The 26,285-nt window shown below is 43.8% G+C and overlaps 1 protein-coding gene across 1 annotated transcript in view; it reads left to right on the top strand.

Moving 5' to 3' along the window:
• Positions 1-25,740, top strand: part of si:dkey-82f1.1 (DENN domain-containing protein 2A) — a 36,891-nt gene extending 11,151 nt beyond the window's left edge. The window contains 20 exon segments of the mRNA XM_056417203.1: positions 5,124-5,210; positions 8,585-9,534; positions 9,537-9,594; positions 11,609-11,736; positions 13,277-13,389; positions 13,479-13,676; positions 14,187-14,280; positions 15,496-15,546; positions 15,821-16,008; positions 16,107-16,216; positions 16,851-16,920; positions 17,233-17,310; positions 18,261-18,401; positions 18,543-18,691; positions 20,750-20,927; positions 21,018-21,059; positions 21,175-21,280; positions 22,460-22,762; positions 24,660-24,746; positions 24,956-25,740. Coding sequence (XP_056273178.1) covers positions 5,125-5,210; positions 8,585-9,534; positions 9,537-9,594; positions 11,609-11,736; positions 13,277-13,389; positions 13,479-13,676; positions 14,187-14,280; positions 15,496-15,546; positions 15,821-16,008; positions 16,107-16,216; positions 16,851-16,920; positions 17,233-17,310; positions 18,261-18,401; positions 18,543-18,691; positions 20,750-20,927; positions 21,018-21,059; positions 21,175-21,280; positions 22,460-22,762; positions 24,660-24,746; positions 24,956-24,987 — 3,162 coding nt within the window. The 5' untranslated portion in view covers position 5,124 and the 3' untranslated portion in view covers positions 24,988-25,740.
• The last annotated feature ends 545 nt before the right edge of the window (positions 25,741-26,285 follow it).

The following is a 26,285-nucleotide window of genomic DNA, read 5'->3' as shown; positions in this document are numbered from 1 at the left end:
AATCTCTGACGTGGTACATTTCAGCTTGAAAGAGGACGAGGGGGCTATAAGGATTTAAAAGAACTCCTCCTCCATCATACTTTTGTTTCCGCAACTCCAGGACTGAGTGGGAATGAAAGAGGGAAATGAAAAAGGGTGAAAGACCGGGAGGGAGAAAAAAAAAGCAGCCACGTTTTGCCGTTTACAGTTTCCAGAGAGAGAGAGAGCTAAATGTGCAGCGCTGCGTTAAATTGATTGCAGGCAAAGCTTTGGCACATGCTATAATGAGACGCTTCTGTAGGGGACAGGGTCCTTTACTCAATGTGGGTGCAGAAAGAAAAAGAAGAAGATGAATCGTCTTTTGTTCATTGCATTATGTAATTCCCATTTTGAGGTACGGTGTTGTTGTTGTGTATTTTATTCAGTCAATCATTGCAATACAATACAATATTATTCGATATAATATACAAAACAGAAAGACTGAAAAGGGATAGGTAGAAGCAAAAAATGCTTATATATTCCTATCCTAAATTATTCGAATCAAATAAATCAGAAAATTAATATAAAATAAAGAAAAATAATAAATATATATATTTACATACATCTTCACATACATTTCAATCACCCTTATAACCCTCAAAAATTGTTTTATAAATAATCCTTTTGAAAACCAAAAACGAGTTGACCATTCCTACATCCATTTTAACGTTGTTCCATAATTGGACTCCTACAATAGAAATACGTCTTATTTTAATCCCTTTTTATCCTTTTATAAAGTAAATTTACAAACCTCCTCATTTTACATCAAACCTCACTCACAAGACGCCGAGGCTGCCTTCTTCGGGGCTGCCTCTTTTGTTTCTTGCGCTCTGCGTGTCACGTGACTTCATGTCCCCGATAAGTGTGAAACGCAGCGTGGGCTGTGAGCGACGTTGCCCTTTTTTAGGTATTTCGCGAAAAAATGCCGGAGAAAAAAAAAGAAGAGAAAAGTTTAAAGAAGAACATGCAAAAAGGACGGTGATGTCATGGTGTTAGATGTTCTCTTGCAGGGCTGGACGGAGGGGATGGAGGGACGGAGGGATAGAGGGGAGGATGAAATCTTTATGAGAAGCAGCTGTTGCAGAGAGGCAGGCCTCCAGAGCACGACGGCAGCAGCCAGCCAACGGCTCGCTGACGACAAGTCGAAGGCCCGATAAAGCTCCGGAACACAGACGGCACCACCTGCACCCAGAAACGCGTTCTCAGTTCATCACCGAGACGCAACAAAGATACACACCGAACACACACACTCACAACGTCACGTCTGAGTGGATATTGTCCACACTTGCAGTAAAGAGAGATATTTGTTATAGTTTATGACTAAAGGAATCACATGTCACCAGTCCTGATGACAAGCTGCCTCATAACTGACACAGCTTGAGGAACTCAGTGTGGAAATTATGGTGTGTGTGTGTGTGTGTGTGTGTGCGAGAGCGTGTGTCATCATCACATTGCCATTGTATGAGTCCGGTCTGATTCTTTCATTCCCTCGATGAATCCAACTTTGTGTGAGTTCAGTGTAACAGAAACCAGTCGGGCTAATCGTCATCTGAGAAAAGGCCTGCGTGTTTGTGCTGCTGAGTCATCGTTGAGCAAACGTTTGTGAATCGGGAATTAATGTTCAGCTCTATGACCGGACGGAGGTCAGATGGTGTCTAGTTTACACGGGGTTGCCAGATGAGTGGCGTCAATGTAGTGGCGGGGTCTATGGAGACCAGGCTTTTTGTCTGGGGTTGTTAGATGTGTATATCTTCCAGTTACACTTATCATCATCATCTCATCCCAAATGGCACCGCAGAATGAAATACAAATAAGAATAAAAAATAAAAAATTGTAGTATAGTATCATACGTCCCCTTGATGACTTTCCATAACTGTACATTTTAGAATAGGTGGAGCTTGTCGCAAATTGAGATTGTATTTATACCATTAGCATAACACTATGATTCAGCCATTAAGCCCAAACAAACGACAAGCATCCCCCCCCCTCTCTCTCTCTCTCTCTCTCTCTCTCTCTCTCTCTCTGTGTCTGTCTGTCTGTCTGTCTCTCTGTTTGAGTACACGTTTGTAATAATCCGTCCATGGCCAGATACCCAGTGTCCATCCGATGATAGAAATCCCCGGCAGGGTTTTTGTTATGCAACTGATGCCTGGCTCTGATGCCCTGCCTCTGACCCCGACTGACACTATCTCTATCGAATAAAAGCTTCAAGCCAATTAAGATGGTGCACCAATCCGTTTTCATCCGAGTCCAGAACCGCGGGCTGTCCCTTTATGGAATATATGGGCGTAATGTTTTTATCTGAAGGTCATTAAGAAAATAAGATAAAACCAAGTCAGCAGGGGATTCTGGGAATAGGACCGAAGGCCTCTTTTAACATCAAACATAATGCGTCTTCGATCCATTCGAACACATTGTCCACTGCCATCTTCTCCACCCGGCTGCCGAACAGCACCGCTTCCTGCACCACAGCGTCCGACGGCCGGTCACACCCCACAGGGCCGAGGCCAAAGGGGCAGTTTCCGGCGATGTGTTTATTGGCCTCGGCAGATGGCTTCCCTCAGCCTCTGCATTGTTATGGTGGCCATCTTCCTCCGAGGGGTCAGGGTTAACAATAGTCGCCAATGGCTGTCGGAGACAAAAGCCTTTTTCGCTGCTCCCGAAAAAGAGTTTCCTCAGTGACCGAACGCTGTAAAACTGGCAACGCCGTCAAAACGTACCGCTTTTACGAGACGTGAACACACTGCTTGTTCTTGTTATGTTTGTTTGTTGACTACCTTAATAGCCCTTTAAATATATAAAAAAGTTGATATTTCTTATATGTTTGTTCAGCACTCTCTTGCATGTTTGAGTCAAGTTTGAATTCAGTCAGAATTGTGTGAAAATACAAAATGACCTTTTAGGGCACTGAACGGCCGTAGGGCTCCTAACAATGAAATGGGACGGCCTTAAAAGCCGACACGGTTTTCACAGGGCAACAGTATACTTTGTATTATTCTTTGCAATATCCACTTTCCTCTTTAGTTTTGACATCCCCTGTCTACCGCTCTCTCCCCCCCTTCCCTCTCTCCCGACGTTCCTCTCCCCCTGTGATATACAACACCATCCACAACCTGGAGAAAAATAAAACGGTAAAACTAGAAGGCTCTGTACATTTTTGTCTACAGTCCCCCCGTCGCCCGCCCTCCTTTCCACGCAGGATTCTTTCTGTTCTTCATTTCTGCGTTGGATTTTGAGTAAGGAGAAGAAAAAAATTCAGGAGGGGGAGGAAGGGAACAAATATCGGTTGATGTTTCCCCTCAAACATGTGACCTCTGCTCGGCTCACAGCTGAAAATAATTTGGGCCCACAGGCCGGTGGATGGTTGATGCAAACTCTCCGCCTCCTCCTCCTCTCTCTGGAGGGGGGGGGGGGAATAGGCCTTGGGCTGCGGGGGGGGGGGGGGGGGTGCTAAAAGCAAAGCAATAGACGGCCATGAGTAGAGCTGAGAGCACCAATGGAAGCAAACAATAATGACACATCGTATTTTTAGTCTACTTCTCACCAGACGAGGACGCAACTTTCTACGTCGTGTCCTGTCGTTCTTTCATTCTGGAAGAGAGAGAAAAAAGAGTAATTCCAAAACACTGGACCCCAGAGGGCCAATTATGTTGTTAACTCAGGGAAGAGTTCAGCTATTTGGCTTCGACTCCTTTTTTTTAACGTAATCCGCCGAAACTGTGGCTCTTTTTCTGACTGCCAGTTGGAACAACGATTTGTGGAATTCAGCTGAACAAGGGTCACATAGGCGGGGATGGGGGGGCAACGGAGAGAAATGTCACGGTTAGGTAATGCAGGTTTACTGGGAGCAGATCGAAGGGGGGGGGGGGTGGCGTGGGGGGTGATTAGGTCCAAGCTGTGCACAGGAAATGTTTAACAGCCTACGGATACCCTAAAGTATCCCGGCACATCTGGTTGAAGTCACTGTGCGCACACATCCATAAGTTGGTCTGGAGTATGAACATTGAACATGTCGGCAGCACGTGTAGATCTCTGTAGGTGTTTTTTTTAAATGAGGTTTTTTTTCTTTTCGTTTGAGTATGCAGCCGGGTGGCAAAGCATGTATTAGTGACTCTGTGAATTTACTTAAGAGCAATTGTGTGAATACCTGCCACCCCCCCCTTCTATGTTAACCACACGTCTGTGCCAGACAGAGGCTATAGGCCCTTTAGCGTCATGCCAACCCCTCCACGGCCACTTACAGGCCGACTCGTGAGCGCCGTGCACCAGCGGCTCTAATTGGATGTTGCGTACGGATGATCTTTCTTTGGCTCCGAGTGGATCTGGTTTCATTGTACGAATGTGCCAAGTAATAATTTCTCCCCCCCCCACACATTCGCCTTGGCACGACTTGTCTGTAATAAAGAGCGGAGAGAAATGCGAAGAGCTGGAAGACCCACACGCCACATTAAGGAAGCTATTTGCTAGAATGTAAGGAGAGTATGCGGGGAGGCCTCGAAGTGCAAGAACTAAATGTGCGCGCGGTTTCTCGTCTTGAAAATACTCCAGAAATATGTTCTGGACATGACCAGACATTGAAGGATAACCTTAAGAAGTTGAACTCAGTGCCCTTCTCAAGCTTAGTTATATTACAATGTGGAGTTTTTACATATTCCATAGGTTTTCCATTGGTTTTCCATCATGGATTGTAATGTGTGTTGTTTGTTGAAATCTACTTCCCTGCTGCTTGGGTCAGAAAATGAGTTTTGCTTTTCACAATAAAAGAGACGATTGAGCTCCTCAGTAGAGTTGGAATGTGTTCCCTCTCTTCTTATGACCTAACTCTCATTTATCAGTCTGTATGTCCGCCCATTGTTTTGCATCATCTCCATATATTTTGTCAACTTTTTTCTTTTTTAAACACAAGCCGAAATATTTTCAATGTATAAATATATGCTTTACAGCAGTTTGATTTGTGAGTGTTTTTCTTTGCAGCTTCCTGACATATAAACTGACATGTAGGTCTGCTCTGCCTTCACATGTGTTTTAACAAACTGTTACGCGATGCACTCGCCCCATTCTCCAAATATATTGTGCTAACTGACTGTGTTTGTGTGACTGTGCAGGATGCCAGCTGCTAGCACCATGACCGGTGGGAGGGCCCTGCTGCTCTGTACGAACTCTGACAACTGTATCTACCAATCAGTCAACGGGTAGGTACCTGCAAACACAATACAATACTTTATGATTTAAAGTTCAGCTAATATGTAGTGATTTTTACCTTCGCATTGAAAATGCGGAAGGTAATGTTTTGATCGCCGTGTATTTGTATGCGTGCGTGTTATTCGCATAAGTCAAAAAGTATTAAACCGAATCGCATGAAATTTGGTGGGATGATTGGTTATTATCCGGGGACCATTTGATTCGATTTTGGGATTGATCGGGTCAAAGGTCAAGAACAAGGTCATGAAAAGGTCAAAATCTTATTTTTACCATAGCGCGGTCAATTTTTATCCAATTGGCATGCAACTAATGCCAACATGTTCATAATTCAATGCCCAATCTTGTGATATGCGAAGGTATGCGCTCTACCGAGTGCCCGTCCTAGTTTGTTATTGTTATTGTCAAAGTCTCCTTCAGTAAGGCTCTTATAGCGACCTCTTTGCGTGGCTTTGTCTGTCATTGTCATATAAGCTGATTCTTCTTCAAAATAAAAAAATAAGTGAGAGTTGTCAAGACAGTTAATAACCTTTTACTCAGACCCCAAAGAACACCGACATTAAACATTGAATGGGGTCAAATTGACCCTAAGGTAACAGGAGGATTAAACTCACAGATCCCTCACGTGCTGCAGGATGTTACGGAGGCTGTGAGCCTCTACACCACAGGTGTCAAACACAAGGCCCGCGGCCTAATCTGGCCCGCCACATCATTGTATGTGGGCCCTGACGGCTTGAAAGACACGTGATCGCCTTTTCTTAAAGAAATGTGAGAAAAATATCCTGTGCTTTTGTTTTTGTTTCAAATTAAATGGATTTATGTTATACTATTAGAGTAATGTTCTCATGTACAATATTTCTACACTCAAATAAACAATAGTCAAACGCAAAGAGAGTTATTTAATAATATATTCTGGTATTTTATACATTTATATGTTTGAGTTACAACCGGCCATGATGGTGATGTGGCCCACGGTGAACATGAGTTTGACACCCCTGCTCTACACCTTTACTCAGCCATCTTATGCCTCCACCCATTCTCCACCGCAGACTGCTTGGGCCTAAGCTAGCTGGAGACACCCCTTTCCATTCGGGTCAACAGTCTCACAATAGCAGGGCAGAGTTGGCCATCTGGCATCTAGATACTGTTACTGCCCCCCCGCTGCCACGGTCTAATGCCTCTATGCCCCCTTTTCTATAGTCCCTTCTGTCATCTTTGCAATATTTACAAATGCCATTTAGATTGTAATGAAGGGATTTTGGTTTGTGCCAATCACAGCGGTTGCGATGGAAAGTTTAAACGTCGGTTACTGACGCTATATTCCTCAAAAAGCTCCGTATTTTTTCCCCTTTGGCGATTGTTAAAAGTAACGAGGTTAGTTTTGTTTCTCTTTTATTTTCTCCTGGCCGATTCAAACCCCTTCTCTCATCATCTGCTGATCCTGTGTGAGCTTAGCTGGTTAGAGATGCCCTTGTAGCCGTTCGCCATCCCCCCCCCCCCCCCCATGACCCTCATCTCCATGCCCCACCCATCCTCAGCAAAACTCTCTTTCTCTCTTTTCACAAACACAATAACACCTCATAGAGATGGTGGAAATACACCTCCCTTACACCTCCCTGCCTTCTCCTTTACTCCTTTTACTTGGCTCTTCTATCTGACCTAGTCGTCCCCTCTCTGTTGCTTCATGCTTTATACAAACTGGTGTTTCAACTGAGGGACACAAAAGGAGAAAGAAAGGCAGAGAGGGACCAAACTAATACAACCCCAGACTAATTTAAAAGGTAATTATTTGGTTTCCTCGCTGGTCATAGTTACAACATCGCCGTTTTTCTTCTCCTTTCTTTTCTTCAAGGGTTCTCTGTGGAAACTTGATACAGTAATTTCCCCTTGAGATTTTCCCTGGATTGCATGACTGTTGGTTTTCACATGCAGCGATGTCATCAGAAGTCACCCAGCAAGGCCGTGTTTCCTCCGCCGGTTGGAAATTCAATCACATGATGAATGGTCCGGAGGCCAAAGCAAAGATTTGAGGGTTGAGAGTAGAAGAGAAGAGATGCACGTCTACATCTCGGCATCTACCCTCTTCTGTGTGTACTTTTATCTTCTCTCCCGAAATAGCTGTGTGTGTGTGTGTGTGTAGCTTGTAAACTTTGACCCCGGAACCCAGAGTTCAAACAGCCGTGACCCAGTTATCTTCTCGGAGTGACTCACTGCTCAAACAGAGGCACCACACAGACGTCTAAGCTCCTTTAACAAGAATTCTTTGTTTACCTCACGAAACAAAGATCTATTTGGACGTAATTGTAAGTGCTCACGTCGCTCGGCCAATTTTAAAAGCTACGGGGAGCACGATTCTCAGCTATGTGAAGGCAGCAACTGACATTTCTATGAAAATAATTATTATAGTTGACAACAATTGCAATGCACTTTCTCCCTCCGTTTATCTGGTTTGAATTAAGTGTGCTCCAGTTGTGGTTATCACCGTCCCCCCACCGAGAGAAAACTCTTTCCACGTTTTGCTTTTTTTCGCGCGCTTTTTCCTGCAAAATGGGCAATTCAAGAAAGCTTGAACATCTTCTTTTAAGACGACGGCATCATATATTTCCTTGCTAATTCGACATATTTATGTCAAACATAATCATTGCAGGTGATTATTCCATTCGCATTGAAAATGCGAAAAGTTATGTTTTGATCGCCGTGTATTTATTTATTTATTTGTATGCGTGTTACTCGCATAACTCAAAAAGTATTAAACCGAATCGCATGAAATTTGGTGGGATGATTGGTTATTATCTGGGGACCATTTGATTAGATTTTGGGATCGATCGGGTCAAAGGTCAAGGTCATGAAAAGGTCAATATCTTCTTTTTACCATAGCGCATTTCTATCCAATTGGCATGCAACTAATGCCAAAATGTTCATAATTCAATGCCCAATCTTGTGATATGCGAAGGTATGCGCTCTACCGAGTGCCCGTTCTAGTTAAACTTGTTTCGTTTTGGATTTGTAAAATATGAATGTCTAGAAATCTTTTTTGAAAACGAGGTTTTCAGATCTTCACATGCTGAAGCTCTGGTTTTAAAAATGTATTTTAAAAAAAGTTGAATATGTAATTATTTTTGGGGATTGGCATGTTTTTTGCTTGATATTTGCAATATTTTAAGTTGAATTCTAATGATATATTTCTGACACAAATGGAAACAATACCATATATTTACTGCTGTGTTGTGTTTGTCTCCATGTGTGAAGTTGACTTGGCAGCTTTGGGTCTACATGTGGCACTTTCTGTTTGTTCGCAACTCTTTCAAGGGTTAAGCGAGAATGTCAAGTGTGTATGTTGACTTATCCGTGTGTGGCTCTCTCCTAGGCTCCAGTGCTGTGGCTTGAAGGTCGGAGTGGCTCCGTCGTCTGCGGCGCCCCATCGCCAAGAGGTGTGCGGGTCCCCGGGGGACAGAGACAGGAGGGACCCCGCTGTGTCCACCAAGCTCAGCCCGGGTCCTCCTGACACCATGCTGGCTCACAGGAGAGCCAACTCCACCAGCGACCCGCCGACTTCTAACACGGAGAACGGTCTGTGCGGCAAGCCGAACAACAAGAGCCCGGCGGCCGCGAAGACGGCCAGCATCCGCGATAAGATCTCACAATGGGAGGGTAAAAAAGAGACGGCCCCGCCGACTCCCACGGGGACATGTCCGCTGGGCACGACGCAGAAGGACGTCGAGGCGGTGAGGAAAAAGGATTTCAAAACTTCGGAGGTCCAATGGACGGATAGCAAGAGGCTGGTCAGCTGGGACAGACGGGACTCGGGGAAGGAGAATGTGGGGAAGTTGGGGGATTCGAGGCCCAAATCGCCGGAGTGCCTAACAGACAAGGACAAGGAAGTTATTCTCGAGAAAGGATTTCGGGCTTCGAAGCCAACAGAACAACCAAAGGACAAGAAAAGTGTTTTAACTCATGTTAAGAAACTGGAGAAGGCAACAAAGGAGGTTCCTGACAGACCGTCACTGGCATTTCCAGGGAATTACTTCTGCCCCCCTTCAAAGGAGGAGCTGGAGGAAACGGAGAAGAAAGCCAACGAGCCCATTTTTGGGACTCTTGACGTCGTTCGTTCTGGCGGGTCGCGGAGGAGGAGGGAGGGGGATCCAGAGAACGTGTACAGTGAGCCAGGGGCTCCGTCTATAAACCCTCTACCCAAACCTCAGAGAACCTTCCAGCATCACACTCCCCCCGCGACCCCAGCTCCAGGGCCTGGCTCGGGGAAAGGGAGGAGGAACTTGCCCCCTCTGCCCTCCATTCCTCCTCCACCTTTACCCAAGTGCCCCCACCTGGAGTTTGCAGGAGACCCTGGGCGGACAAACCCCAGGACAGTAGTAACAGGTAAGATCAAAAAAAGAAGGTAGAATTATAAATATGGGCAGCGATGAATGGTGTTAATGATCCTTGACCTGAAGATCTTTACTGAAGCTTTCTTGTCTTCACCTAAAAGCTAAATCCCCCCCCCCCAAAAATATATTGTTTTAAGTTGCTTGTGGAATCAGAATTAACCTGTGATGGCTCAGTGTATCCTCTGCCCATCCCCCACACACAACCATCATCACCAAACACTGAGGTGAGCATCACCCCCATCTGCTGTAAATCAGAACCACCGGGTGACATCATCCCGTTTCTAAATATCCCAAAGAATGAGCTCATTGGTTGGATCTGAGGAATGTACACATCGACTGAACTCAATCCTCTTTCCACCACTCGACTGGAAGAGAGAGAGAGAGACCGTGACTCACGGCCTTTTGCTTTTAAGCATCGACCGTAAACATGATGCGACGCAAAGCCCATCGCAAATCAGTTGTTGCGCATTTCTAAACGTCAACATGTGTGAACTCGTAAAGCGGAAACTCCGGGAATCTGAATCACTTATTCTACCAAGAGCAATTAACATGTCTTCAAACGCAGATGGTTACAGTCAAACAAACAAGAGAGAAGGAAAACAAGAATGTGAACTCTGCAGTATTGGAGGACATCTATTGTTCGCTTTCTCAGTGGTCTGAATTCTTGTTTGGAGCTTGGCTTGGATCTGTTACATTCCATACCATATGTGGAGGCCTCGCCGGGCTCAAGTGTGCTGTGTCAAGCCCTTTGTTTGGTCAGGCTCGCTTTCTCTTAGTGTGCATTTTTTGTGGGTGTGAACAACTTCCCTGAGTTGCAGGTTTAAAGTTACACCTACAGCTTCAACAGCTCCTCCATCAATCACACTTTTGTAAAGCTTACAACGTCTTGTCATTTGTTAAACCTCGGTCCAAAAAGGTGTTTATTTAACTCCGTGATCATTTACTTTCCTTGACCTTCGTCTATATATCAGGGACGATGCACAGCGGTTGACGTCATATGCTGCAAAGTTTTAGGCCAACGGCTAATTTTCATACGCGGTTCCAAGGAAAGATAAAAAACATACTGACAAAATAAAACAAGTCGGACACTCTTAAAAATCATATATTATTATTTTTGTTATTATTATTATTATTATTATTATTATTATTACCTTCGCGTTGAAAATGCGGAATGTAATATTTTGATCGCCGTGTATTTGTATGCGTGCGTGCGTGTTATTCGCATAAGTCAAAAAGTATTAAACCGAATCGCATGAAATTTGGTGGGATGATTGGGTATTATCCGGGGACCATTTGATTAGATTGTGGGATCGATCGGGTCAAAGGTCAAGGTCAAGGTCATGAAAAGGTCAAAATCTTATTTTGTATCCAATTGGCATGCAACTAATGCCAAAATGTTTAGAATTCAATGCCCAATCTTGTGATATGCGAAGGTATGCGCTCTACCGAGTGCCCGTTCTATTTATTATTATTATTATTATTATTATCATTATTATCATTATCATCTTTATTTAAAAGGGACCATGTACAGTTAAAACATAAATGTCACCATTTGATGTGCTGTAGCAGAGTGTAGCGTCAGCTAATTTGCATCTGTCGTCCCTTGACAGACCTTTCATCATAAAACAACATAAAACAAGATGTTTTACTTTATCCAATAGAGCCAAATAACACTAAATAGGAGATAGCTTGAGAAAGAATGCTCCGTTGCATTGTTCCACCCCATAAAGAGGAACTTTAATTCTATGTGCATGCATGTGGGAACTCGTGCGTCCACAGACGCTCGTGTGATCTTCGTCCTGCTGGGCTTTAATCCTGTGCAGTGATGAAACACAGATGTGGTCATTCAGATGTGGCAACTCGTAAAACGGTAAGATCGCTTTTGCCGCCCGGCATATCGAGCATTCCTAAAAGCATCAGCGGGAACGCTCAAAAATCCTTCCTTCCTCTTCTTTTCTATTTGCCGTGCAATTCTCCTAAAGTTTGGCAATCCTCTGTCCAAGCAGGAAGTCTTATGAATTTGAGGATCTGCTCCAGTCGTCTACAGAAAGCTGCAGGGTGGACTGGTACGCTCAGTCCAGACTGGGCCTAACGCGCACTTTATCGGAAGAGAATGTCTACGAGGATATCATAGGTAAGCGATACATCGCGGGAAGAAGTTCCCGACATGGTTTTTTAAAGTGTTATATAATAACTTTGTATTCACTAAAACTGGAAAAACACATGATTAAAGACCGCGCTGTCGGTCGGCTGTACGATTTCCTTCACCCTTCGTACGCCGCATGACCCTTTTTTGTTTCATTTCTCATCTCGGTGTGCGTCGTGCAGTTGAGTGACAGAGGTGACGAAGAGGCCAAGCTGTCTTTACTCTGCTCCCGCTTTTTAATTTAGAGCCAACGCTGCTTCTCTTTTTTTTTTATGAAATTTGACCTTCGCTCCCACCTTTATTGTCTGCAGGGTTATGCCAACCCCACCTAGAGCCCGTTTAATTTCAAGGAGCCCAATATTAGGCGCCGTGTGAGGTCGCGCTGTAGCTGAGGTTGGCTACTGTGATTGTCGGTGCAGCGGGGGGGGGGGGGGGGGGCTCTCAGAGCTTATAGAGCCATGGCACATTACTGGCAATTGCTTCAATGTGTCTTTGGTTTTTCCTCCCAGAGCCCCGGTGTGTAATGAGTGCTGCTTGCTTGCGGTAGTCAAATGAACTCAAACACTATTTGAGTGATGTCGCAGCTGATTTGGGATTCCTTTATAGTTTCCTCCTTCCATATAATGGTATTGTTCTTTAAAAAAAACTCATCAGTGACGCAATATTGCTGTCTTCTCGAAGAAAAAAGCAGCTCCGGGAGGCAGAGATAAAGCAAGTGACGGACGGATGTCTAAGTCCAACCTTCACAGGCAGAAACGAGCTTCTCATCAACACGTAATCCACAGGCCCGTTCGGGGTTTCAGATGGAGAGGAAAGCAACTGTCACCACGCCTTGATAATAATAATAATCATTTATTTTATATAGCGCTTCTCAAGGCACCCGAAGTCGCTTTACAGAGTCCAGTAGTCATACACACACAGTCATCCCGGTGGTGGTAAGCTACATCAGTAGCCACAGCTGCCCTGGGGATGAGGGATGTGCTCAGCTGACAGCACACACACACACACACACAGCGAGGGGATTAGCGTGACGTTCTAGCCAGTCAGAAATGTTTACAAAAACACACACACACAAAAAAGTACATCGATCCTTTTGGTTTCCTCGGAGGGAGGGAACTGAACATCCCTCTTCATCCTCCGATTCCTTCAGGTCACATCTGGTGGAGAGATTCAGAGAGATGGATACAAAGAGAGAGGGAGAGAGAGAGAGAGAGACACAGTTTATTTTGGGGGGAAATTCAACTTTCTCTCTCCTTATCTGCAGGGGAGTACCGGTGTCTCCAGGCACATTTAGCGTGAGCAGTGCACGCATCTCATCACAGTTAAAATATATGAGCCGCGTAAAACGCACATCTGGAGTCGGAATTGCCTGGCAAACAAACGTGACTGATATGGAGAAAGGGGAAAAAAACAAATTTATATCCTCTTTGGAAAAAGCATGTGCGATGCTGTTGTGAATTCATGGTGACACTGATTTCTTCTTTTTCGGGGAAAAAAAGAAGTAAATGTTTATTTATTTATTCTGAAGATCCTCCATCCAAGGAGAACCCCTATGAAGACATAGAGCTGGAGGGAAGTTTCGTCGGAAGCAAATGTGTTTCACCTGCATCCTCGTCTCCCGTCCCCGACACGCCAACGAAGGTACGCGATCGGCAACACGTCGCTGTGAGAAACGAGGATCCGAAGAGGTTGAACTCAAACGACCTTCCGTTTTTTTCCTCGTCCCGCAGCTCTCCTGCAAGCCCGGCTTCTTCAGACAGACTTCAGAACGGCGAAGCTTCAAGCTCCTGGAGCTGCGTAAGCCCGGCAGGGACACTGGCATCTCCTCCCCCTACCGAATCAGCCCCCCCTCCACACCCAGCAGCCCGGACGACACCCCCTGCCTCTCGGGAGACCCGTACAATCGCAGGAGGAGGAAAATCCCCAAGGTAGGGGAAGTCTTGAGAGCTCATGCTCCTCTGTCTGAAGTGTGTCCAGGAGGAAGGCCTCCCAGAAGGTGTATTGAAAGGATCTCGTGAGGAGCCTGGGCAGATTTTGGTGTATTTGTTCAAAGGAGTTAACCCTCCTGTTACCTTTAGGGTCAATTTCACCCCATTCAATGTTTAATGTCGGTGTTCTTTCGGGTCAATTTGACCCCAGGCTGTTTTTCACTGTGTCAAACATATAAGAAATATCAACTTTTTTATATATTTAAAGGGCTATTTAGGAAGTCAACAAACAAACATAAAGTACCTCACACTTAAACTTGGAAAACAATATTAATTCTAATAATTTTCTGGAGGTTTTAATTGCTGGGGTCAAATTGACCCCAAGGGTAAAATATGTCAGTAAATATAAAGGTAACAGGAGGGTTAAACATGGAATGGGGTCAAATTGACCCTAAGGTAACAGGAGGGTTAAGAGATGGACATTCCTTTTTTTCTTTTGACCTCCTGCAGGTGGTGCTGATAATCAATGGCATCTTCGAGGCCCGACGAGGGAAGAAACGAATGAAGAGGGTGTCTCAGTCCACAGAGTCCAGCTCGGGGAGAGGTGAGAACTTTTTATCGGCTTCACGTCAACTGTGGATTTAGTTTGCACTTTAAAAAAAAATATATATATCTATCCTGTCGAGCTCTGAAATGCCTCTATAAAAGAGGTTGTGTTTTGGTTTGTGTTTTTCCTGTTCGCAGGATGTCTCGAAAAACACTTGTTAACAGAGTTCAACAAAATTTGATGGAAAGTTAGACGATGGGCCAAGAAACAAGTGATTAGTCTCTGGTGGGAAAACAGATCCAGGTGCTGATCCTGGATTGTATCCAGGAATTCTTTTTAAAGCTTTCTTAAGATTGAAAGAGCGTTCACTCTTCACCTTTTCAGAATTGTTAGAGGGCAAAGAACATGAAAGACATGCTGTCACACGCTCACACACTAACTCATGCAAATATCAAGAGTGTATTGCTCCCAAGTTAAATAGATAATATATGAATACAATCCTAAACTAGAATGGGCACTCGGTAGAGCGCATACCTTCGCATATCACAAGATTGGGCATTGAATTATGAAAATGTTGGCATTAGTTGCATGCCAATTGGACAAAAATGTATCGTGCTATGGTAAAAAAAAGATGTTGACCTTTCCATGACCTTGACCTTGACATTTGACCCGATTGATCCCAAAATCTAATCAAATGGTCCCCGGATAATAACCAATCATCCCACCAAATTTCATGCGATTCGGTTCAATACTTTTTGAGTTCTGCGAATAACACGCATACAAATAAATAAATAAATACACGGCGATCAAAACATAACCTTCTGCATTTCAATGCGAAGGTAATGATGCACCCAAGCAGGACTACAACAAATGCTATTAGAAAACTTCTGTTTAATACGGTTTTGTTGTTAAAATAACACGTTTTGATTTGCTCAGAACAAAAAATGTGATAGAAAATTTCTAAAATAACGATTAAGTGTATCATCAGTACTATGCACACACTGCAGACATGTTTCATGAGGTCACCTTTGTTACTCTCTCAGTTTGACCAGAAAGACTTCACAGGTCTATCTCCATAAAAGGAGAAATCATATGTATCCACTTATTTTTATGGGTAAAGTTACATGCTGTGGTCATTTGAGACTGACCCGTGTTTCAGAGGGCTGGGTGGTGTGTTGTGAATGGAAGCAACGAGAGCAACATCCATGTGCTTCGAGTTTCCCGCGATAGTCGTTTGCATTCTGCTCACACTCTTTCTTCTCTTTTATTCAGTGACGGATGAGAACAGTGAGTCGGAAAGTGACACGGAGGAGAAATTAAAAGGTGAGAACAGAAAATGCACACGTACATTTGCAGTAGCTCCGTCCATATAGATAGTATACGTGTAGATTTGTACCCGTGTAACTTCATCATTTACAAACAATGTGCACGATAACGGATTCAGGTCACAGTTTTCTTTCTTTTAATTGTTCCCATATATTATTATCATCATAAATACACACAGTTGTAACTGCAGATTGCCGTACACACTGACCTCTGTGCATGTTTACGCATACATGACACAGTTGACATAGAAGTGTGCTTCTCTTGCCCTCAGCTCACAGCCAGCGCCTGGTGTCGGTCCAGTCCATGCTGAGGCAGACGGGGCGGTACCGCACTTTGGAGAGGGATCTGATGGACTTGCAGGAGAGGAAACTCTTTGAGTATTTCATCGTTGTTGCGCTTCATAAAACCAAGGCCGGAGTCCCATACCTGCCAGAAGTCACACAGCAATTCCCCCTCAAGGTAAACCGGGAGAGAAATGTTCCTGAAGCACTTTTTTTTCTTTTACTAAAATGAGACACTGGAAATTATTTTTATATTTATATATATTTTTCATCCAGCTTGAAAGAAGCTTTAAGTTCATGCGGGAGGCTGAGGACCAGCTGAAGGTCATCCCTCAGTTCTGTTTCCCCGACGCCAAAGACTGGGCTCCCGTCGACAACTTCCCCAGGTCAGTCCGGGTCAGACAGCGGACACGGCGCTTTAAAAAAAAAAAGTGAAACAAAACTGAAACGGAGGAGTTTCCCGGCAGAGTGTTAATAGCTCATCTATTATCCTCGCTAATAGCCAATTATTAGAGAAGAAGCTGAAAGAGATGACCCCCCCCCCCCTTGGGTTCTTTCTTCGACGATGGAGACAAATGATTACATGGTTGGGGTGGATTTAGCACCTTTTACACCTGGTTTGTTTTCACACAATCACCTCCCTTTGTATGATGTTTTTTTTTTTAAATGGCTGCTTTACCAAATACCTCCTAGCTCAGCCTCTCAATGTCTGCATTGTTCCGAGAAGTGATGATGGCTCGCTAATTATTACCTGGAGGCAAACGTTCGATGAGAGGGGGGTCAGGGGGGGGGGGGGGTCACCGCCTGCTTTGAACTTGCTCACTCTCTGGCCTGTCAGAAGGGTCGCTCGCCTCCGGTCTATGAGAACCTGTCAGGTGGAGCTCAGGAGGATTTGTGTGGATATTTGCAGAGTGAGCGTGACCTGTTTGCCAAAACACAAAGTCAAGTTTTCTGACTTTGAATATTTTTCTCCAGAATGTCTGAACTATTTTTGATTGTTGCTCTGTTTTTCCTCTCCAGTGAGACGTTCTCGTTTGTCCTGACCGGTGAGGACGGAAGCCGGCGCTTCGGTTACTGTCGCCGATTACTGGTATGCTCTTGAAACTCGTCGGTAGCTTCTTTTTATTTCGATATAGATCATCCTAAATGCACTTTTCCTTTACGCTTTTACCCTTTTCTTTCAGTTTTATCAGTCTGCAAATTGTCAATTATCTTATTTCTGCAAATTTCCTCGAATCTGGTCGGAAACATTGATTCAGACATTTCTCAGTAAACGCGTCTTCAAAGAAGCGAAACAAAGGCTTGCTTTGCTTCAGCGGTCTAATCCCGTAGTTGGACTCGAGTGAGCAGTCTTGTGACACTCTGTTTTGAAGCTGTCTGTTTTCTTGCTGCTTGTTCACAGCCCAGTGGTAAAGGCCGGAGGCTCCCCGAGGTCTACTGCATCGTCAGCCGCCTGGGCTGCTTCGATCTCTTCTCCAAGGTGGATAAAGGGAACCCGAGCATGCACACACACACACACACACACACACACACACACACACACACACACACGCACACCCCCGATCCCATTTAGACAGCAGGGCAGTACCACCCTCAGTGCCCACAGAGCCACGCCCACTTGTATTCAAGGCTCCAGTACAGACACACACTTGAACTGCTGATGATGTGGTTATCACAGAGGAAAAAGTTTCCCGTATTGGGCTTTATATTTATTTATTAATATTTATATATATATATATTTATATATATATACTGTATATATATATATATTTATATATATATATTTATTTATATAGGTACTGCAACAAGGCACACAGAGCACAAGGAAGACAGCACTAAAGACAACAATCCAATAGGAGACGAGGAAAAGACTGGCACAATATATAGGGGGGGAAACACAGGTGTACGGCATGAGACACTAACGAGACGAGAGTGGCTGAGGGCAGGTGAAGGGAATTAACCAATCAAGGAGACAGAGGAGACACAGAACAGGGCGTTACAGGTCCAAAAAGAAGGGTAACTACTGTATATCTGCTGTTCAAGGTCGATGGAAAATAGATTGAAAGCTGTCTCTGCATCGGAAGTACTCACAATATCCGGAATATGTGCCATCTGTATCTGATCGGCTACATACGAGTTTAATGCTGAGCAGATGCGTACAGTATGTGTACGCGTGATGGATTCAGGCTGTTTGCGAGTTATTAACTTTTGACTCTTTCCTCTGCATCTTGATCAAGAATGAATATGTGTGTGATGATGAAAAGGCAGTAATGTTGACTACATGTATGTATCCCAAAGGATTCTCAGTTACATTGAGTTCCCTGACCCATTAATTTGTGATAGCACCTCAGTACTTATAGAAGTATTCGGGCTTTCCGGTATTCTAATTACAGTGCCCTCTCCCACCCCCCACCCCCCTGTGTTTTGCAGATCCTGGATGAAGTGGAAAAGAGGAGGGCTATCTCCCCTGCTCTGGTGCAGCCCTTTATGAGAGGCATAATGGAAGCTCCCTTCCCTGCTCCAGGAAGGACCATCACTGTCAAGAACTTCCTCCCGGGCTCTGGGACAGAGGTGAGACGAGGGCGCTGTCGCAGCATTCCAAGTGTTTCACCCCCATTCTTGGAGGCAGATCACGGATGCTTTTAAAGATGATATAATCCCATGAATGTCCTTATATGTATGCGTCTCTCTCTCTATCTGTGTTTCCTGCAGGTGATAGAGCTGTGCAGGCCTTCGGACTCTCGTCTGGAACATGTGGACTTCGAATGTCTCTTTTCCTCCTTGAGTCTCCGCCTCCTTCTCCGAGTGTTCGCCTCTCTACTTCTGGAGCGCCGAGTCATCTTCACCGCCGACAAACTCAGGTTGGCCTCCCGTTGTTATCGGAGCTCTGCGTCGACCTTCCCGACCTCGAGGTCACGCACCCGGTCCTCGCGGCGGTATTTTGATCAATCCGCTTGCGATTAGATTATCAAAGGAAGCGTTTTGGATGCTGGATAGACGAAGAGTAAAGAGTTTGAGGGATGTGACGGAGTAGCCGAGGACGAGGAGATCCTGACGAGAGTGAGAGAGGAAGGAATGCTGTTGTGTTATACAGTCGCCGGGGGAACAATCACTTCTTCTCTGGAAAGATGTCCCGGATGCCAGATAGAAGGAGTTCGGCTTCGGAGGACGACTCCGGAGCCAACACGTGTGCGCGGTGACGTCATCACACACGCCCCCAGTCCACTTTGAACCGTTAACTGTTGTGGTACACCTGGTTTCAACATGTGGGCCGAGCAGAAGCGGCGACTGCTTCCTGATTTTGGTTCAGTATTCTGGGGAACCTCCCCTTATCGCCCGCGTGCTGTCGGTTCAAAATTACGAGAAGCATTTCTCACCGGAGCTCAAAAAGAAGAACACGAGTCGTTGCACATTCTGTCCTGTGGAAAGTTGGCCTCGTCAATCATATATATATATATATTTATTTTTTATTTTTTATGAATTAACTGTGAGCAGATGCACACCTGGAAGAGATTAAGTGCACGGGGGTGGAGTCTGTTTGCTGCTGTTGTATACTTTTATTATAAGTGTTACATCAGTGTCCCTTAGAGATGCTTTTTTTTCACATTCCTCTCAGGGTAACAGGAATGCATTTTTAACATTATGTTCAAAATTAAGATTTCGGTAGGACAGGAGAGGCCTATTGGTTAGCACCATCTTGTGGTGGAGGCTAGTATTTCAGATTGTTTGAAAACTCCAGCTTTTAGAGGCCATGTTTTGCTTTTGGGAACATGTGTGTGGTCTATTTGTCCGTTTCTGGGAATAACAATGAGATATTAAACAACTTTGTATCGTCTAGTACGTCTGAATCAAAGACCAGGACCTATTTTGCTTCACTATCACGCTCTTGACCTTGTGCATGTGTCAAGAAGTTCACCGTTGCTTCCTGGGAAATGTAGGCGGCGGTCACTACTCTGTGGTGCATGTGGAGTACAACATGTTTGGTGCTCGCTGTCCAGAATTCACTGAACATGTAATCTATAACTCCGGGTAGAGAGGTATGTTGTGGAACAAAACGGGGGCTTAAGACCATTAAAATAAATACATAATCATAAATACACACGAAACCTTGACATTAAAAACAGTCTCACCACAAGATCTATGTAGGAGCTGTTCTGCATATTTTGTTTGTATCCCACAATGTTCTTTATTTTTTTTTTGCATTCTCATGGCTTCAGATACAAGTTGACCTACATACTCTAACTAGATCGGGCACTCGGTAGAGCGCATACCTTCGCCGCAGGCACTTTTTTGGTACCTTTTCATGACCTTGACCTGAAAAAGCGTGGCAATCCCAAAAAAAATTACATATTAAACTTTTTTTAAAAACATTTTTCAAACCTTGTATACAAAAAAGATTTCCAGACATTCATATTTTACAAATTCAAAACTAAACAAGTTTAACTAGAACGGGCACTCGGTAGAGCGCATACCGTCGCATATCACAAGATTGGGCATTGAATTATGAACATGTTGGCATTAGTTGCATGCCAATTGGATAGAAATGCGCTCTGGTAAAAAGAAGATGTTGACCTTTTCATGACCTTGACCTTTGACCCGATCGATCCCAAAATCGAATCAAATGTTCCCTGGATAATACCCAATCATCCCACCAAATGTCATGCGATTCGGTTTAATACTTTTTGAGTTATGCGAATAACACGCATACAAATAAATAAATACACAGCGATCAAAACATAACCTTCCGCATTCTCAGAATGTGAAGGTAATAATATAACATTACAGTCTATTAATATAGTATCTGCTGAAGGTGTATATTCAGTTTAAAGTGTAAAATGCAGTTGTTAAAAGGTTTATTGTGTGTTTTCTGTAAATAAAATACTTGATAATGAACATGTTCCCTTTCTCTCCCCCTGCAGCACGTTGTCTCAGTGTTGCCATGCCGTCGTGGCTCTCCTCTACCCCTTCACCTGGCAGCACACCTACATCCCCGTGCTCCCGCCCTCCATGCTGGATATCGTCTGCACCCCCACCCCCTTCATCGTGGGCCTCCTCTCCAGCTCTCTGCCTCGACTCAAAGAGCTGCCCATAGAAGAGGTGCGATGAGTTCATCTTTGTTTTTTTGGGCATGCGCTGACAGTGGCTCCAGGAGAATGACATCACTCTCCCCCTCTGCTCTTCCCTCAGGTCCTGGTGGTCGACCTCGGCAACAGTCGCTTCCTACGACAGGTAGAAACCATAAAAGCCACATGTGGCAACTCTACCAGATGTTGCGTGAACACGACGCGTTAATTCACCGCAGTGTGTGTGTCCTGTGTTTACATCTGTGTCGCTTCCTCCACAGCTGGATGATGAGGACTCCATTCTTCCCCACAAGCTGCAGGCAGCTCTCGAGCACGTGCTGGACAAGAGGAAGGAGCTGGCCAGTGAGAAAGGAGATCTGCCCAATGGTGACTCGACATACCTACTACAGTATTCTCCCCGTTGAAATGGACTGCACAAAGTATGATCCCTGGATTAGATGAAATTCAAATGCTCTTGAAGTTCTGGGCTGCTCAGAGTATTTGCAAAACTTAACCTCCAGATTTTAATATAATCTGATATCATGATAATAACTCATCCCTGAGCAGATGCTGCATGTCAGCTGATTTCAATAGAAAACCCGTTGGACATTTGAGACATCTACGTCTATGACTCGTAAAGCAATTTGGAAACAGTCTTGTGAGACATGAAAGCATTCTTCGTGGACCGGGTTTTATAGGCCAATTTATTATTATATAATAGGATAGCGACATTAAAGTTTTTCAGGATGTATCCATCCTATGAATCTTGTTTTTTTTGTTCTGCTATGTTGTGGTTTGAAATGTCACATCCCAAAAGTAATATAGCAGCACACTATTATGCAACATCGGACCTCAGTGTGTCAATCCATAGAGTTTAGTGTAACACGGCTCTCATGCAGCAGTGAGGAGGAGTCGTATCCATCGTGCACGACTAGTGTTTCGCTGACTTGGGATCAGGCTGATTTTATACATTCGAACCACAAATAAATCCAATGGGTATGAAATATTTCAAATTTCTGGCAAATTTGAGGACTTACTTATCTGAAATGATGTTTACATTTTTGAAACGCATCAAAACCTGCTGGAAATTCACTTTGGTCACTATATTTTGTTTCCTCTGTATATTTAGTATTTTAGTATTGTTATTGTTTTTTTTTTTTTTCTATTAATGCTCTAATGTGATCCTGAAATTTCCCCACTGTGGGACTAATAAAGGAATATCTAATCTAAAAACATATACAACAGGACGCATTATAAAATAATGCTATATAAAATAAATGATTATTATTATTATTATTAATGTATGACGTGTTAATGTTACGGCTTGGCCGCTTGACTTTTGATCTTCATCACATTTCTGGAAAGTGTATGCAATATGTCAAAAGGTTAGACGTGTATGGTGAGTAGCGTATCTGTGAAGTTTCAGAAAGTTTATCTTCCTACATTCTGAGTTAGAAGTTTGATTAAAATCACCCTGGAGAGATAACGGTTGCTTTATTTTTATTGATCACTCTTTTTCCAGATCCTGGATGTATAAATCTTTTCATCTTTTCTATTTCCTTCCAGACTCCAGCTGCCTCAGCACGGTGGTCTCGGAGGCCTTTGTGCGTTTCTTCGTGGAGATGGTGGGCCACTACTCCCTCTTCATGGGTGGAGCGGAGCGAGAGGATGAGTCCATCTCCTCGCCCACCTCGCCCAGCCCCTCTTCGTCTTCTTCTTCTTCCTCCCCCTCCGCGTCCTTTCAGCGCGAAGCCTTTCGCAAAGCGGTCACGTCCAAGAGCCTGAGGCGGTTCCTGGAGGTGTTCATGGAGACCCAGATGTTCACCAGCTTCATCCAGGAGAGGGAGCTGCGCAGGCAGGGCCTCCGAGGTACGGAGCCCCGAGCAGCTGCCGTCGGGCTGCTGTACAGATTAGAACAGTCATACCGATGTGCATATGACAACTAGTCATTAAAAAGTGTTTCCATACGCCTAGAACAGGGGTGTTAAACTCGTGTTCACCGTGGGCCAAATCCGCATCATGGCCGCCCTCTTAAAGTGCCGGAAACACTTTATAAACTCCTCGAACATATTGTTAAATACTAGGGCTGTCAGCGTTAACGCGTTAATCTATGCGATTAATTTGGCCGCGATTAACGCACTAACATATTTTAATGCAATTAACGCAACTTTGTTTACTTCCGGTGTGCGTTGAAGTTTTTGCACCCAGTGCGGTTTGACACTGTTTCCGTTTTTAAAACAATTATTTCTCCGCGAAAATAGCAGAAATAAATTTAAACTCCTGGATGAATCAGTCGGGTTTCCTCCTGCTCCTCCTTCCTCCCGTCTGCTCCTCCGATTCACAGAGAAACGGAGAGGCGACGTGTCGGATAACGCGGCGCGGAAAGAACTCGTCACACGAAACCTTTCACCGTGATTTGTCAATCCGTTTGTCTGTCAACATTTTGTGAAAAAAACAACCAATGAACACTCAGTAAATCACAAAGGTGAGGCTAATTAGCAGCCTGTCAGTCAGAGAAGCCAGAGAACACGGCGCGAGGACAATGCGCCTCATTATATAGAGAGCTGAGATTGTTCTGGAATGTTTGATGTATAACACGTGGGGGTATGTGTCATATGCAAACGCCTTTAAAAGGTTAATTTACATTTTTTTTGTAAAATGTATAAAATGAGCCCAGCCTCCAGAGGGTGAACATGACATATTTGAATGTCAGTCAGTTACCAAGGCCACTGGTTCTGCTGTGTTCAATGTTAAAGATGACAGGACCAATGGGGTCTCAAATATATATATATTTTTTCTAATCTGGATGTTTCACTGAAGAAACAATTTATCATCCACGATATTAAATACCTCGCTGGCACTTCATAGGTAGGAGCCTCTTTGAAAACACAGCTCTGTGTGAAGTTTTGTCTTTAAAAAGAAAAAGAAAAACTTTTACTCGCGATTAATGAATTTCAAAATGTGGGATTAATTAGTTGTTTTTTAATCGATTGACAGCCCTATTAAATAGTGTATTAATGGATAATTATTGTACATAAGAAAATGTCTAATATTTCAACATAAATCCATTTAATCTTCAAAATAAAAGCACGGGATATTTTTCTTCAATTTCTTTAAGAAAAGGTTATCACGTGTCTTTAAAGCCGCCAGGGGCCACATAAAGCGGTGCGGCGGGCTGGATTCGGCCCACGGGCCTTGTGTTTGACACCTGTGGCCTAGAAGAAATGTCAATTAACCAAACGGAGCAGCATTTTTTATCAAGCAGATATAGTTTACAACTCATTCTCCACTTATTCACTTGTTTTGGGTTTAAACTTCATCACGTGATCTTCATCAGCAGTTTATTATTCACGGGATTGTCGAAGTTCCACGTTTCATAATACAGTGAATTAAGTAAAAAAAATTCTCCCAAACAGCTTTTCATGTCAACAAACAAAAGTTATGTTTACATCCAGTGCTACTCACCGAATCTTTAAGTGATGACGAGGACTCTGTGGTAGTCAAAAGTTGAGGTCAGGGATCCTTCCCTCAAATAATGTAGTTATAAATATATATCTTAATGTATTCTGTTTTAAGATCTCAATATTAATGTTAGTGTTCGAAGTAAATAAGTGAAGATGAAAGGTTATGTATGTTGCTTTTTCAGTATCGTGTCAGCCTCACCTCATCCGCTCCATCAGTTGGATGTCACTCATATACCAACAATGTTAAAAAGTTTTGATTTATGTCGTGGTTTTTCTTGAAATATTTGACTTTTATTTTCCAGGTTTGTTTGAGGTGAGAGCACAAGAGTATCTGGACTCGCTGCCGGGGAGCGAGCAACGAGGAGTCAACAAGTTCCTCAAGGGTCTCGGTGAGAATAACCGTCAATCGATCACTCACTCAATCAATCAATCAGTTGTACCATTATAGAAAATGACAATTCAGAGTCGCTCGGTTTAAAAATGTTAAAATTCAGAGTGAATTGTTACATTGAGCGTAAAAGGCTCCGGTCTCACTCAAACAGCACTTTGTGTATTTATTGTTCACGTCTGGTTTCCCCCCATTTTTTTTTCACTTCAGGAAACAAGATGAAATTCCTTTCCAAGAAATGAGGTTCGGAGTCAGGATGTCATGTGCGAAAGTAGCAAAACACGCAGAGAAGTGTGTCGCAAAAAAAAAAAAACACACGGGAAGAAGACGCACACGCTCCCCTGGATGTGGAGAGCGTGGAGATGGAGATGTGTCTTGATGTCAGAACGAAGGAAGACCCTTGAAGGGATCCGGACTCGTAGCTTGTGAACATGAGGGAATCCGGGGGGAAAAGTTAGTCCAACACGAGAAAGCCGAGTCCATCAGCGTCTCGATGGACGTCCATCCCTGGGGTGGGGGGGGGGGGATGGGGGTGACACTGGAGGTCCCATTTTGTACAATACCTTCCTATACATTCCAAGTCTTTTCTATAGAAGCTTTTATAAATACAACAGTACAACTTCTTTATCAACAGGAGGCTTTTAAGTTAATTTATATCCTCTTTAGATAAACGTAATCTCTTTTTTTGTTTGTTTTTGTTGTTCCTTCAAATGAGTGCAAACAATTCTCCTGTCGTGTGTATAATAGGCTTTATTTAACAGAGTCCAGTCCAGATTGTTTGTCGACCACTTTTTGGGTTGCGGGGTGAATGTGCCACTGTTGTCAGGAAAAAGGATTGAGCACCAAAAGGAGGAAAATAAAATGTTAAAAATAAATCAATGTGAATACATCTCTCACGTGGGTATGGATGGACTCGATCTGTATCTTAGGCCAACTTGTAAACTTGATTGAGAATGCAATGAAACTTTTGAAATAAAGTGATTTGAATATTTCAATTAGACAAACGCCTCTCTTGGTACAACGGTGTGTGTATTCCATGTTTCCTCAACTTGTAGCAGACTTAAAGTGAGACCATGTCGCTGTTGAGTTCTTGGATCCCACATCACAACTCAACTGTGTTTCACTAAAGTCTAAAAAAAATAACAAGCAATTGTTCCTTCCTGAGGCACAGACCACTTAAAGAACTGTCCACGGTGTTACTCCCGATGACCACAGGTTGACTTCATGTTTCGAGAAGAGGTCCCTTCCATCCTCCAGGAGGCGCTGTCCTCGCATCCTTTGCCCCTTTTGACATTTCCGACTAGAGAAAAATTAAGGATAATGTATTGTATGAGGATAACCAAATATTTGTGGAAGTATTACCCCCCCACCCCTAATATGAGACACCTCAATCATCACTGGTGCAGCCAATAGGCCATTTTGACTTGTCATTGGAAAAACGATGATGTAAAAGATTAAAAAGCTGCTTTGATATCAGCTTCCTCACTGTCTCTCTCACTGGGAAAGAGACAGTGACCTATATAGAATAGATATATTCTCT

Source organism: Pseudoliparis swirei, chromosome 6, assembly GCF_029220125.1.
Source record: "Pseudoliparis swirei isolate HS2019 ecotype Mariana Trench chromosome 6, NWPU_hadal_v1, whole genome shotgun sequence".
Taxonomy (NCBI): Eukaryota; Metazoa; Chordata; class Actinopteri; order Perciformes; family Liparidae; genus Pseudoliparis; species Pseudoliparis swirei.
Note: the sequence above shows the minus strand (reverse complement) of the source record. Positions and strands in the feature narration are given on the sequence as shown.